Here is a 16,301-nt window from a genome sequence, read left to right as displayed (position 1 = left end):
TGAACAAAATCAGTGCAAAATCGATCTAATAACTGAAGCTGTGTTTGACACAGAAAGTTCTAAATTTGTCTTACACAATTGGCTGTATTTGGTAAATCAACAATTGTGGAAAACTGACAAGGCAACGGCAAATTCTAGCCCCAAATAGTCAACCAAGTAAAAAAAAAAAACAAAAAAACTCCCACTCAGGTATATTGGCCTTTATAAGCAATTCTCCACAATATCCGTGAATAAATACCATAGTCTGGATAATAAACCTTAGAGTGCTTTATTGCATGGATATCAAAGAAATGTTAGTGATAAATTAATCACAATATTGCATCCACAAATATTTTCATTTTGCCCTTGTAACACTTTTTTCTCTCCAAGGAGTTATGAAATAACACTTAAAAGAGTTAATTAGATTGGGGACTAACGAGTGGTAGTTTTAAAGCTGTGGACCAGTGTTCTCCTGCACTAATAATCCCCAGCTTGTTGTGAACTGAAGTTTTGGTCGTAATAAAAGATGTATAAAAAAAACTGCCAATCCATTCAGGTTTTAGGAAAATATTGCTAAAATACAGACACCAAATCGCCAGAGCGTAGTTTGGGTCCAGTAGAGACCTGGAGGTGGCAGAACGTTCAGTCCGCAATATTTACATATTTTACAAAGGAAAAAAATTAAAAAAAAAAAAATGAAAACCAGTTTTGAGAAGAATTAAAATAATTTCTGTTCTACAAATATTTTTTTTTTTCATTTAGCAAAATATACATTTGTCTTGTTCTTGTGCATTGCCACCCCAAATCTGTTTTACAGTTCTTAAAAGCCAAAATTTACATAAAATAAAAAACAAAAACAAAACAAAAAAAATAGAATCACATTCTCATACAGTCGGGGCAAATAATATCTCCTCCCCTCCCTCCAGCAGTTTGTACCAATGTTTCCCTGCTTCCTAGCTGAACAAAAATATCTAAAGTCACAGGAATGTTTTTCAATGACAACGAAACAAAACACAAAACTATAGGGTAAAAAAAAGATAAAAGAAAATAAACAAAAAACAAATAAATAAAAACTCATAGAATGGAAGGAAAAGTTATTCAGGAGGCACCAGTTACTCTGCAGGAACACAAAGTGATGTGAGGCCATCTGACAATCTGAGGGGAGGAACAAAGTCATGGGTAGGAGAAGCTGACAAATCCAAACCTGTGGATAAAACATAAGGTTTATTTAGTCATGTAATCACATACATACTTACATTCTATAGAACTACAGGTTTCTGTACAATAACAGCCCACTGACAATTTGACAGCAATAATCTCATTACAAGAGTTTTGAAGTAATCAATTTTTTTTTTTTACTTGCTAATATAGTTCTCTGTAGTATTACATCACTTACAGTCAAATTGCAGATGGCAATCACACATAATATGTGCTAATATCACTAGTCTTTTGAATATACAAGCCCTCAATGCACTTGGATAGGTGATTAGAAGCATACTGGAGTGTGGAGTACAGCATAATTAAAGGGACACCCAAATTCTCTAATGCACTTTAGCTTGCTGAGTAGTTTTATGTGTGTCCTCTTTTTATTTTTTCCATTTTACAAATAATGCAGATTTCAACAGAAATTGGCATTTTTATAAATTGACCTTGTTACTCCACCACCACATGCAATCAAACAACAGGCCCTTTAAGAGGCAGGCAATTGCCTTGCAAAGACTTTTCATTGAGTTGCACTGGGAAGTCTGTTAATGGATTGCCACATTAAGTCTGGGCCAGGTTAAAATAGCAGGGCTTGCAATGCTTTTAAAGATCTTTACAGCTTTTGCCATCTGTTTTTAGACATACCCCCAAATAAAAAAAAAATCATAAATAAAGGCATGCATAGTTTCATTGGAAGTATATCTACAAAACAGTGATTTGTATTTTGTTTTGTATTTGGGCAGTGGTGTGTCCCTTTAAGTATAAAATATATCTCTGCATCACTTCTAGGGCCTTCCCGTGATGCTCTAGATGCATTCATGCACATTTGGGCATTCCTTTCATTATGCCTTACAAGCGCTCCCTTTGCAACACCATCGAAGTCAAGCTCTGTGGGTGGATGCATGCATACTTGGGCATTTCTTCCATAGAGATGAACTGAAGGCTCTTGCTGTGCTGGTATAGACTGGCATAAATGTAAAGCAAAACATTTGGCTTGCTTCTATGAAATAGCACAAATGAACGAGTAGTTGCTCTTTGACAAATAGGTACATAAATGTAATTGTCTGACTTGTATCAATGAAGTATTTGTTCAATTACTTATACTTTGTCTTCTTTCCAGCCAAAACACCACTAATACAAAGTCAATCTTTAGAGTGATGTGCCAAGATATCACAGAAAATGTACATACAGAACTGGTCAAAAAGAGTGAAAACAATACAATTTGTGGTTCAAAGAAACAGAAAAGTATAGAAAGTACAAACCTGAAAGTAGTAACAATTACTACATTATACTACAATATATTTAAAGGGATACTGTAAGCACTATCTCAATGTCATCTTATTAAATTAGTTATAGTCCTATAGTCCTTCCATTTAAAAATTTCAAGTTACTCAAAAGGTCACGTGTGGTTGGAGGGGTGAAAATTTCATCAAAAGGATGGGACAGGTGGAGATGAGATGGATTTTTTTTTTTATTGAAAACCTTAATTCACAACTGAATTAATAATGGTTTTGAGCTCTGTCATTTTTTTTTTTTTTTAAAGAAGGTAATAAAAATCATTAAGTATAATTTTTATTATAATTCCCCCCCCTCACTCGCCTATATCTGTTCCGTCTCCTGTAGCAAATTGTTTCACTTTTACACTTGTTCTGTATAAAGGTTGAGCTTGTGCACTCTTTTTTTTATTTATTTTTTTATAATTCTTTATTTTTGTTGTGCTGGGTGGTAACAGAAATAAGCCAGTATACATTATGTCGATTGCAATGAGGTAACATGTCTAGTTAGAATAAATGGATACAGGTGAATAGCCCCAACAGGACTGCCCAGGCGCCCAATACCCAAGACCACTATACCACAATATCAGACACCGCCCAACCCTCACAATCCGTAGTATTTTCTGCCCGATCGAGACACCCCCGACACTAACCGGAGCACCAAACTGGCGTAGACAGTCACCAGACACATAGGAGACACCCCCATGGGACAACACACCGACCCGCAACACCCAAACGATAAAAACCCAAGGACACCAGAGGAAAGCGACTATCACCAAAGAGACACCCGTGACAACCACACACACAGGACGAAACTAACAGACCCTTCAACCTCAAAACGCACCTACCTACCGACAACTGCACCCTACCCCCCGCCCAACGGACCTTAAGCAGACCTACCTAAAAGGGAACCCAAGACGGCGTCTCCCTGCTGTCCACAAACCTCCTCCACCCACCTCCGAATGCCGTGCTCAGCTTGCCAAGGCATATAACTTGACCAACACACCGCCAACAACACAGAAGCCGCTGAAGCCACGACAAGTGGCTGCCTCTTATTACCTACCCCACCCCGCAAGTTACCTGCACTAAGGAAATGCACTATGTAGCTGAAAATACCTACTGTACGACCTACAATGCATACTATGTACATCTGTAGCCTGCAACAAAAACTGTATACTTTACTGGCTTGCCCAGCGATGCTATGTGACCTGCTATGTATACAATTGTATCGATGTTTAATGCTTATTATATGTCACCAATAAAAACCTTAAAAAAATAAATAAATTAAAAAAAGAATAAATGTATACTTCTGAGTGCACTTTTTTTTTTTTTAAAGTCAAATGAAGTAGAGGAACACAGTGTAAATTGGATAACACGTTATGGCATTGAATAAACAGGCTGTGTGCCTAAGATTAAACTCAAAAGGGTAGATAGTGTTAGATGCAAAGTTAACATGCTGTGTGTATAAAGTTAGCCCCAATATGGCATAAAGAGTTAAGTACGGAAGGATAACAGCGCTCTACTTGATAGATTAGGCCCCTAGGTTGGTGGCACGGCTGTTGTACTTTTTATTTTATTTTAAATAAGATAAGAAAATCAAAATAAAATAATAGCTTAACTGAGGCACAATTATATTCTTGGAGTTTGGGAATAGGGGAGAGCTGTTTAGTAGAGATCTAGTTGATATGAAAAGATACTTGTGAGTACACAGGTGAGGTGCTGAGTACAAGTGACTAATAGCGTCCCCCAGCTCCCTAGAGTAGGCTTAGAAAGACCTCAGTGCAGAGCACAGAATCAGCTATGTAAAGGCCACATATAAAGCATCTATACCCATGTCATTAATTAAGTTGCCTGCATACTTGTCACAGAAAAAAGCAGAGCAGTTTACTTGTGTAAGTGTATGCTAACCTATGTCCACTTAGATATAATTTAAAAGCAAAATAAATCTAAGTAAATGCATAAACAAAAGCAACAAACAGGAAGAGTCCACTGGGTCTTCAAGAGGCAGACCGCCGCAAGCACACAGGCACAGTGTCACGTTACAGCTGCTGAAGGTATGGGACCGGCTCACCCGGTATCGTAGCTTTGGTCTACATAGAAACATAGAATGTGACGGCAGATAAGAACCATTCGGCCCATCTAGTCTGCCCAATTTTCTAAATACTTTCATTAGTCCCTGGCATTATCTTATAGTTAGGATAGCCTTATGCCTATCCCACGCTTTCTTAAACTCCTTTACTGTGTTAACCTCTACCACTTCAGCTGGAAGGCTATTCCATGCATCCACTACCCTCTCAGTAAAGTAATACTTCCTGGTATTATTTTTAAACCTTTGTCCCTCTAATTTAAAACTATGTCTTCTTGTTGTTGTAGTTTTTCTTCTTTTAAATAGAGTCTCCTCCTTTACTGTGTTGATTCCCTTTATGTATTTAAATGTTTCTATCATATCCCCCCTGTCTCGTCTTTCCTCCAAGCTATACATGTTAAGATCCTTTAACCTTTCCTGGTAAGTTTTATCCTGCAATCCATGAAGCAGTTTAGTAGCCCTTCTCTGAACCCTCTCTAAGGTATCAATATCCTTCTGCGTACAATACTCCCAAGTGAGGTCTCACCAGTGTTCTGTACAATGGCATGAGCACTTCCCTCTTTCTACTGCTAATACCTCTCCGTATACAACCAAGCATTCAGCTAGCATTTCCTGCTGCTCTATTACATTGTCTGCCTACCTTTAAGTCATCAGAAATAATCACCCCTAAATGCCTTTCCTCAGATGTTGAGGTTAGGACTCTATCAAATATTCTGTACTCTGCCCTTGGGTTTTTACGTCCAAGATGCATTATCTTGCACTTATCCACATTAAATGTCAGTTGCCACAACTCTGACCATTTTTCTAGTTTACCTAAATCATTTACCATTTGGCTTATCCCTCCTGGAACATCAACCCTGTTACATATCTTAGTATCATCAGCAAAAAGACATACCTTACCATCAAGACCTTCTGCAATATCACTAATAAAAATATTAACGAGAATGGGTCCAAGTACAGATCCCTGAGGTACCCCACTGGTGACAAGCCCAAGCTTTGAATACACTCCATTGACTACAACCCTCTGTTGCCTGTCACTCAGCCACTGCCTTACGCATTCAACAATATTGGAATCCAAACTTAAAGATTGCAGTTTATTGATAAGCCATCTGTTGCCTGCCCAGCTGTGTGTAGTGCTGGTAAAGTCCTGGCAGGTTGGTGCATCAGGAGGGATCCACTCCACCAGCCCTAGGCATTACATGGGCCCGCATTCTGTGCCCTCTGTACTGGTTTCCTGAGGGGCCAGCATTGGAGGTCCCAGACGAGATGATCCATTTGGATACAGGGCTGTGATGGGAGTAATGTCCACGCAGGGCTTAAGGCCCAGGAAGGCAGCCGTGGGACACATACCCGACCACCAGTTGTAGAGGTTCGGGCAGCCAGCTGCCTACTTCAGCTTGCTGGTGTGACAGTCCAGTCCAGGCATGCGAGCTGTGGCCAGCAAACCACACCACTGTGGAGGCAGCTTGCAGCCGCGCCCAGTGCAGCTCGTTTGGGATCCATCTTGTTGTCAGAGCGCGGGAATCCTAAGTCAGGTTAAACTCTTTAGGGCTAGTGCAGTAGGTGTCCAATCCCTCCAGTGGGGACCGGGATGACCCTCGCCAGTCCAAAAGGGGGGGTGAAGGGGCGGCGGGACATGTGAGGGGTGGCACGGAGCTGTTGAGTGGTTGCTAGGTGTGTGAACAGGGCGATGGCCCAGAAACTTAAACATAATACTAATAAAACCCATTCACACCTCCTGTCACTATCTCTCCTCCTACATCTATCAGCTGGTGATGTCTCACCCAACCCAGGGCCCTTCACCTCGTCTGCTCACACTAAGACAAACAGAAACCACACAAATCTCATCCACATACACTGTAGTTTATCCTCCTTTACCAACATTCAGTGTGCACTCTGGAACGCCCGTTCAATCTGTAGTAATAATAAATCAACAGCTATACACGACGTTGTCATCTCTAACTCACTCACAATACTGGCACTCACTGAGACCTGGCTGTCCCCTCCTCTGATACCACTATTTCTGCTTCTTTATGTTTCGGTGGACTACAATTCTCCCACACTCCCAGACTCGACTGTAAAGGAGGTGGTGTAGGCATTCTTCTCTCCCCTCAATGTACCTTTCAACCTATCCTCCCTGCCCCTGCCCTTTCCTTTGCTTCCTTTGAAGTTCACACTGTCCGCCTTTTTCAGCCCACTCCTTTAACAATTGCCATCATCTATTGCCCCCCCCTCCCCCCCCCACGCCCCCCTCCTTCCTTGTTCATCCTAGGCTATTCGTTGAACACTTTTCTTCCTGGCTACCCCACTCTCTCTCCTCTAGCACTCCCTCATACTTGGGGATTTTAACATCCCAATCAACAACTTTAACTGCCCTGATGCCTCCTGTCTCCTTTCTATAACCTCCTCCTTTGGCCTCACGCAGTTGTCTACTTCAGCAACTTATACAGCAGGAAACACGCTTGACCTCATTTTTACCAATCTCTGTACCACTTCTAATTTCTCCACTGTTCCATTTCCTTTGTCTGACCACCATCTGCTAACATTTGACATCAGCATACCCCGTACCCAAATTTCACTACCCTCAACTCTCCAATCTCGCAGAAATCTCAACTGCCTTGATCTCTCAACTCAACATCATGGCACCTCCTACAATTAAATGTAGCAAGCGCCCCAATTACAACCCTGGCACACCAAGCTGACCCGTTATCTCCAAAAATATTCTACAACTGCTAAACGCTGCTGGAGAAAGTCTCACTTTGCATCTGACTTCCTCCATTATAAATTTGTGCTGTGCTCCTACAGCCTGGATCTTTCCGCTGCAAAAGTAAATTACTTTAACACCCTCTAAAGTACACTGTCCCATCAACTCAAACACCTATTTCACACTTTTGATGCTCTTCTTCGCCCTTTTACCCCCCTCCTTCTAACACCTTGTCTGCCATAAACTTTGCATCTCACTTCACTGAGAAGATCTCTACAATCAGAGAAGAGATCACTAATTTCTCTCTTTTCCCTTCCAATACATCACCCAACCCCACTCCCTCCACAATTCTACACTCAATCGCACCTGCTACCGCAGAAGAGCAAAAGAGGTTTCTGCTCCGCTCCTCCCGCCCCACGATCTGTTCCCTCGATCCAATTCCTTCCTATCTCATCCACACTTTGTCTCCCTCTCTTGTTCTTCCTCTAACTAAAATTTTCAATCTCTCTCTTTCCTCTGGCCCATTTCCCTCACCCATCAAACATGCAACTGTAACCCCAATTCTGAAAAAGCCCAGCCTTGACCCCAACTCCCCATACAACTACCGCCCTATCTCGCTACTGCCATTTGCCTCCAAGATCCTCGAGAGAGTTGTGTACACCAGATGACTGACTTTCTCGAAACCAACTCTCTGCTTGACCCCCTTCAGTCTTGATTCCACGCTGGTCATTCTGTCGAAACGGCTGTGACTAAAGTAACCAACGATTTAATTGCTGCTAAATCTCGCGGCCATTACTCTATCCTAATTCTCCTTGATCTTTCTGCTGCCTTTGACACTGTTGATCATCAACAGCTTCTTCGCATTCTCCGTAATTTTTACGGGATACTGTTTTCTCCTGGTGCTCTTCCAGTGTTTCTCCCAGCTCTCCCAGCGCTCTTTCAGTGTTTCTTTCTTGGACTCTGCCTCTTCCCCCCAACCACTCTCTGTCGGCGTCCCCCAAGGTTCTGTCCTTGGTCCCCTACTGTTCTCTATCTATACTGCCTCCCTTGGTAAACTCATCAGCTCCTTTGACTTCCGTTAAAATTTCTATGTGGATGACACGCAAATCTACCTGTCCTCTCCTGATCTCTATCCTCCCATCTTGACTGGTGTCTCTGACTGCCTTAAACTCAACCTGTCCAAAACAGAACTTCTGGTCTTTCCTCCCTCAAGTGTTACTACTCCCATGTTTGTCTCCCTCCAAGTCAACGGCGCTACCATCACCTCTACCTTGTAGACTTGTTGCCTGGGTGTTCTTTTTGACTCCAACCTCTCCTTCACCTCTCATGTCCAATCAATCGCCAAATCCATTGCTTCCATCTCAAAAACATGGCACGCATCCGCCCTATTTAACCCCGGATGTGGGTAAGTTGCTGGTCCATTCTCTTGTTCTATCTCACCTTGACTTCTGCAATACCCTTCTCAGTGGTCTTACGTGTTCCCAGATTGCACCTCTGCAATCTATAATGAAAGCGGCAGTGAGGCTCATTTTCCTGTCCGCTCGCCTCTCCCACGCCTCCCCGCTCTGTCAGTCCCTTCATTGGCTTCTAGTTAGATATAGGGGTCAATTTAAAATTCTGATGCTTGCTTACGAGTCCCTACATAATGCTGCTCTAACCTACCTATCCTCCCTAATACACAAGTATGTCCGGTCGTGGCATACTAATGCTGGTGCATTAGTAAGTTAGTAAATGGAAGTGTTAGTTCTCGTTTTTTCAAAATGGGACTGTTCAAAGAACCTGGTAGTGTACTGACCAAAATAGGCAGGAATGGAAATAAAATACTTAAAAGGCAAACTATTGGTTAGGGGCGGCATTGGACACCTTTAAATAACCTGGACAAAGATGAAAGCATACACAACACTATCTCCTGGCGAAGCTTACAGTAAAATGCGATGCCATAGGGTAGGTAGGAACATTGTCTGACCCACAAGATTCGTAATAGGCAATTATCTCCCTCTAAAGCTGGGCGGTATTGTGAAAACTGTTTCTGGAGTCTGTGCCGATATACAAATCTGCAGGGGAACTGATATATTTTTTTACGATCTTTATACAGGAGTTAAAGGATATAACAAGCATTGTTACGTTGACAGAGTGCATTATTTAACAATAATTACTGATAGCGGTAGATTTGTAATAGGTACATTAAACAGTTTACAACACGGGATCTTGTATCTGAGCTGCGCCTTAACTTGTCAGCCAAAGGTCCAGACTAGGGGCTGTGAGAGCTCGTAATAGGTAGAGCAGTAGTGTGAGTATGTGATATATTGTATGGCAGTTGTCCGTTTTGTTATGAGTCTGGTTTATCGAGTTTCAGAGAGATCCGTCGGGTTGGGAAGCTGGGAAATGCTCTGAGGAACGGCAGATATGGAAAAGTGGTGGGAGGGTAAAGGAAAGGGAGAGAGAGAGAAGAGAGTAACGAGAAAAAAAAGTAGGGGGTATAGGAAATGGAATTTCAGCCATCTGAGATTAAGTGGATAGTCATTGAAGTGGTTGTTGCGTAAAGTGTTGTCAGTAATTTGGTGGTCCAGCCCTTTGTAGATGTCAGTGGTCTATGTGAGTTTATGAGGAGTGTTTTTTAAACTGTCCCCTGGAAAGTGTGGTTGAGGACACCCGGGCGTCAGGAGGCACGACAGTTCAGAGACTGGATTTGGTAATGTAGTCCAGCCAGGGGAACCAAATCAAGGCGCATTTGTCAGATCACCTCTTAGGCCTGCATTCATGGTCTCCATATTGTGTATCTCTTCAAACCTAGCGACTCATTGCTGGAAGGTAGGCGCACCCGTCTGGTTTCCATGGCATCTGGATTACGGATTTTGCTGTTGTAATCAGGTGTACGGTTAGGGATTATTTACATGATACGATAGGGCTGTCCATGTGGTGTAGGAGCATGGGAAGAGGCTGAAGTGGGAAGTCCAAGCCCGTAATCTTACGGATTTTAGAGTTCACTGTAGCCCAGAATGAGGCAAGCATGGGGCAAGACCAGCAGATATGGAGATTTGTGCCCTTGTTCCCCCTGTAGCGCCTGCATACTGCAGGTATCACCGCATTCATGCAGTGTAGGACGTCTGGCATCCTGTTCCAGAGTGTTAAAAAGTTTGTAGCTTGGGGGGCGGGGCCGGACCGCCGAGCTGAGCGGTCGCAAGTTTGAGCAGCTCCTGAAACTCACCAACTTCTAAAGCCCAAAAACATGCAACCCGAACCAACCGTGGACCGACAGCACTGGCCCTCAATGCTAAGGGCACACTGGATCCAGGGCGAGGCCGGCTCTACGAGTTTCAGTCCCCTGGAGGTGAGGTCTTCGATGTCCCAGTTGGGGACCTCGCCGGCGGTGAGTGGGGCGGACGGCCGCTGCCCCGCTATCCTGCCTGACAGCGCCCAGCCAGAGGCCCAACACCAGGTGGATCCGGCCCTGTTCCCCCCCCCTATGGACCGGTGGGGGTGATCCCGGTCCTCACCCAGTGGCTAAGCAAAGCAGGCCCAACGACCCCACCGACCCGATTGGGGGAGCGGGCGCAGCACACAAGATGGCGGACGCCATGTGCGCCGAGGTAGATGAGAACGGCTGCTCTCCCACAGAGCCCACAGCACTCAGTGAGGCTTCTGAACACCCTACAAAGCAACCCACCCTTACCTGTCCCATCAACGAGTCAAGCAAACCGCGGCACAGCCGAGCCGTCGACAGCCGTGGCACTAGACAGTCAGAACACCACTCAGCGACTACTCCCGCCAGGGACTTACGACTATGCCGCCAAGCAAAGTATTCTCACAGCGGGTCCGACCACATACCCACCGTACACAAGTCCTGCGGCGCAGCAGCCCCAGAGAGGGGTTCCATGTGGCGACCGGCAACAAGCTTTCCTAGAGCTAAGCTCACCACTCCGACAGATCCTATCCTCCTGATGACCAGAATTGGCCGTCTTGGTCCAACGCGCCTTTGCCCACAAGAAACCGGCAAATGGACTTTGCCCGGATCCCTACCCTGGTGGACAATCGTTCCCTGCCACACTGATACTATTGGATATCAGCTAACCGCAAGTCAGTCCATATCGGCGAGATATCACGCCCGACACACATAGAGGACTCCCATAGCCTGTACCAGAACGTGCATATTAGTCAGCCAGGGTGACATGCCACAAGCAGCTTACTATTCAGATCCAGCATGCTAACACTTCAAGCTTAGGGGCTTACTATACCAGCATTACCTCTTACCACACACATCAGGCACATCAGGCATATAAGCAGTTAAACTGGTTACTACCAATTGTTTACTGACACAACTTTTGTTTACTGATTGTTTACTGACACAACTTACAAGCTATTAATCTGTGCACATGTGCAAAATGTCAGCCACCACTGGTTGCTCTCCATGCCTAGCTATTAGTGTGCTCCACTTTACTTTCCTACATGTTACCTAATCTGAGGAAAAAAAAAAATGTGTAATATTTTCTCAATGCCATATCAGTATTGTTGTATGTTTATATATGTGCTTGCACCAGCTGTTGTGGCAGTGCAGACACAGATGTTCATTTCATGCACAAATAAAATAAAGAATTAAAAAAAAAAAAAAAAAGTTTGTAGCTTAATTATTGGAATTTTAAGCTGATGGAACATGTGTGTGTCAGTATGAAGATTTTGACACAGTCACTCCATCCCACCTTATGGTGAACCCTAGTGGTTGTTTGTCACACCCTGTAAGTAGCATGTTGTAGAGGGTAGAGATCCCTCTGTATAAAAGTTCTCTCGCTGTCTAAAGTCTCTCAAATTGTGTAAGGGGCCTGTGGAACTGTGTTCGTCCAGCTGCGGAGATCTAGTAGGAGCGTATTTAGTGACAGCGGTACCGTCCCATGTAAGTCGGTTGCCTGTCAGGGATTAAGTCTGAAAGAGTCTTAAGTTGGGTCGATGAGCACCATTGGTGAATATATATATCCGGTCTGTGGCCTGAAAACACCTAGGCCACGTGCAAGGTCTGGGTTGTGTGCTATGGGTGTCAATAGGTTTGTGGATGTGGTCATTTTTAGTGAATATGAGGTAGAGCGCCAGACCCTAAACGTTGCGTCGATCATCGGATTGCCAGTGCAGAGCGCCCCAAACGGGACTCCCCTGAGTCAGAGCATGGAAGAAATTTTGCCCTCGGTTTGTTGGGTTTCCATAGTCACCCTGCATATTGTATTTTACTATATATTATTCAGGGTTACTTGTGAGAATTTAACTGAAGATAGAAATTTGGTTTGAAATAACATGGAAGTTGCCCCTGTTTAGTGTTATTATATATTATAGTTCCTCTTTTTTAAATATAAATATTGTTTACAGTATTGCACTATTATCTTTTCTGTGTTTCATCTCTATGTTCGCATTGTACGATTTTCCTGGCAAAGATAATATTATTTGGAATTTGCGTTCCACTTGTTTTATATTTCATTAAATTGATTATAATGTCTTGAGTCCCCTGGCACTGTCTCTCCATTAAGTGTTAAATAATTTTCCATCATTTTAACACTGAATGAGGATCCCAAGAAGCCCACGGCCCAGCCCACACCGGAGGTATGGTTAAGGCAGAGATTACACACATATTGCTGCTAGCCATATCGATTCATACCTACAATTGCCACCGTGATAGGCTGAAAGCAGTCAGCTGACAAATTACAGTAGCCATTTGCTGCTCAGACTGGGGATGGGCTGCTGGGAATTGTCGTTTAGCATTAAAACATTAAAAATGGTTTAATGCTGAATGGAAGGACAGCGACCACAGGACTCTAGACACTATAACCACTTAAATGAGATGAATCAGTTATGGCCCTTACAGTGTCCATTTATAATAGCAGACGTATGCAAATATTTGCTTTGTCCATAAACATATTGATTCAAATGAATCAAAACCTTTTTAACACAACCTGAATGAATAGATAAATCCAGGAAATAATTTATCTTCTGGACAAATCGATTAGTTTAAGTTTAAGGAGACACATTTTTGCACAAATCTATTTAATAGTACAAAACATAGTATTGCAAACATATTAATAATTGTTTCACGTGGAACATCCCAGAGAAAATAAATAATCACACAGTTACCTCTTCAGTGATCTGCAGTTTCAGTGGTATCCGTTAGTGAAAGCCGTGGCAATCAGAGGACCCTGCAGAACAAATTTGATTGTCAACAAACAATGGAACAAGGTTTCATTCATCATCAACAATATTCAAGCAAATAACTGCCTAAATGCACTCGTTACATACCTCCACCCACCATATGCATGCACACTCTCTCACTCACTCGCTCTCTATATTTACATATTCCTATCCAACTTATACACACACAATATCGACATACGCCACTCCTATATGTGAATGAACTCACACTTACAACCCCACCCAAGTACCTGTTCAGAACCCAATTCTCAGAAATACATACTCACCCCAAGACTATGTCCAAATCCTGTGCTTGGAGCTGGACTCGCTGCACTGATGTAGCTGCTGACTGCTGATTCCTGATTTGCCGCTCCATACAGCTCAGCCATTGGTCCAGGGCTGCTGGTACCCAGAAAACCCCCTGTGCGGGTTGGATTGGAGCCTTGTTTACAAAGAAAATAGATCTTACAGAGAGCCCCCTACACTCATCCTGTTCCCCATAGGAGTAAGTAATCTCCCAACAGTCTATACCAGAGGTATTAAAAAAAACAGACATCTATTAGCAAACTACAACTCCCATGAAACCATGGCAGCTAAACAAACCAAATGGTTAGTAATGATTTATGGGCACTGTAGCCTGCTAATAGTTGAAAGTCTTTTATTTCAATATCTAGAATCTATGAACTGCAAACCCTCACTCAGAAATGTCAAGTTTATTATTTTGTATGACAGTATACATACATATTATAGAATAAATTAAATCTAACAATTTTTACACAACATCGAAATGCATAACAATTTCCTGATTCTAAAACAATTCAGATTGGTTGATACTTGTTATTAAATGTTATGTGCTCTATTAACCAAAACTACAGAGGTTATAATAGTAGCTCAGATTTCCACACGTTACTACAATATAATTCAGGACAAAAAGATAACTCTCGCCTTGAACATTAAAACAAGTGTGTTTTCAAACAGTTACACATTCCTGGAAACTGTATAAATTAAGCAACAGTGTTAATAAGCAGTCCCTGAGAAAGATCTTGTTATATGTAAATAATGAAAGATAAGATAAGAGAGCAATACATAAATTAGAGGCATTACCTCTCACTACAGCTGCAGCAGCTGCTGCTACTGGACCATAAGCAGTCAGAGGGATTGCTGAAAAACAGGAGGACATTTTAAGAACATGGCAGATATATGGGAAACAGTGATAGATTAATAAAGCAGGATACATTTCCACAGTGTGAGAACAACTGCATGGGAAGAACATCTTTTACAACAAAACTGAGAAACATCACAAAGATGTATAGTCAAAGCCAGCCGAACAAGTGGACCATTACTGTGTGCATAACAACACAAACAAAAATAAAAAACCTGCCCAACACAATAGATATACACAGAAATAAGTCTCACTGTACATGATCAATTGGCGCAGGCTTGTTCTTATAAAGGACAGGAAGAGTCACCGGTTTATATGTATACTAACAAAATGGGTACTAGTAAGCATGACTGGTGGTGTTCGTTATTGATTTTAAATACATTGTAAATACAGTTTGTGTTTATTTTGAGGAAAATGTGAAAGAAAGAAATAAAGCATGTATTTGCATAAAACACATTTTTTTTAAAATTCTGGTCTAAGTGTTGTTTTGGTGGAAAGGCCCTGTTACTGCACTCTCACAAATGTAAGTATTGTCGTTTATAAGAAATGCAATGTTTACATTTGTCACTAACGATGCCTCTAGTTGTTAATCACTAGCAACCAGATCCGCTTCCTTGTGAATACTTTCAATTGTTAAAAATCTTCATGTCCAGCATTGCGGAACACTATGAGTGCTTCTTATAGAGAGGCACTGGATTCAGTGTTTCTCCATGAGAAGCATACGATTGGATAGACACAACTGGCATTCATGCTTCCCTATGAGAAGAATTGGATTGGCTTGATGATTATCGACCTTGTTGACCTCACTGCTGGTGAAATAGCTTCAGCACTTAGAACAGGGTGTTTTTTTTAAGTGAAGGCCCAATAATCTAAGCATGCACAGGAAAACATTGTAAAAAACATATATTTAACTTTAAAGTGTCTTTTTAATGTACCCTCTATTTTAAATAAAAATTATTGTAAAACTCAGTTTTAAAACCAAGTTACGGTACTTGGGTGCAACTCATCTTATATTATACCTAGCAAATTGAAAGAAATAGTTCTCTGCAAATTCAGTCTAGCATTCAGGTTACCTGGACTTGGGCATGTGTTTTTCTTAATACCCAAGATAATAAATCTCATAATTGATCATTCTATCCTGATCTACCACAACACCCATGTCAAGATATTAAAGTGGAAGACTAACATTTATATTAAAGGGACACTATAGTCACCAACATAACTTTAGCTTATGTAATCAGTTTTTGTGTATAGATCATGCCCCATGCAATCTCACTGCTTAATTCACTGCCATTTAAGAGTTACATCACTTTTGTTTCTGTTTATGCATCCCTAGCCTGGCACAGCCTGCATTAAAACAAAAGGGTTTCATTTTCAAAAGCGCTTTAGCTCCTAAATGGAAGAGAATTGAAAAGTGAGATTGCAGGGGCATGATCTTTACACCAAAACGGATTAATTAAGCTAAAGTTGTTTTGGTGACTATGGTGTACCTTTAAGCAAGGCTATGAGCTCCCCCCCACACAATAACACAGGCATTGTGGTGGATAAACAAAAGAACTGAAAAACGTACACACAGCAGAGCTGAAAAATAACCTACAAATCACCTACTTGTCCTACTGCGCTATTTTGAACGACATTTTGTATTTCCCTTGTCAGTACCCCACAATTTTTAGTTTAGTGAATAAACTTCCAGTTCTCTGTGTCATGTTTCATGCTCTCTCAACGATG

General features: G+C 42.1%; 1 protein-coding gene across 6 annotated transcripts in view; it reads right to left on the bottom strand.

The window, feature by feature from the left end:
• Positions 1-249: 249 nt before the first annotated feature.
• Positions 250-16,301, bottom strand: part of MSI1 (musashi RNA binding protein 1) — a 36,626-nt gene continuing 20,574 nt past the window's right edge. For 4 of the 6 annotated variants that reach the window (XM_063454581.1, XM_063454584.1, XM_063454585.1 and 1 more), the window contains 4 exons: positions 14,516-14,572; positions 13,699-13,853; positions 13,358-13,419; positions 250-1,183 (listed from right to left, as the gene is read on the bottom strand). In XM_063454581.1, coding sequence (XP_063310651.1) covers positions 13,378-13,419; positions 13,699-13,853; positions 14,516-14,572 — 254 coding nt within the window. In that variant the 3' untranslated portion in view covers positions 250-1,183; positions 13,358-13,377. The remainder of the gene's footprint in view (positions 1,184-13,357; positions 13,420-13,698; positions 13,854-14,515; positions 14,573-16,301) is intronic. The other 2 variants (XM_063454583.1, XM_063454586.1) reach the window with 1 other exon arrangement.

Source organism: Pelobates fuscus, chromosome 5 (assembly GCF_036172605.1).
Source record: "Pelobates fuscus isolate aPelFus1 chromosome 5, aPelFus1.pri, whole genome shotgun sequence".
Taxonomy (NCBI): Eukaryota; Metazoa; Chordata; class Amphibia; order Anura; family Pelobatidae; genus Pelobates; species Pelobates fuscus.
This window is presented reverse-complemented; position numbering and strand designations above follow the sequence as displayed.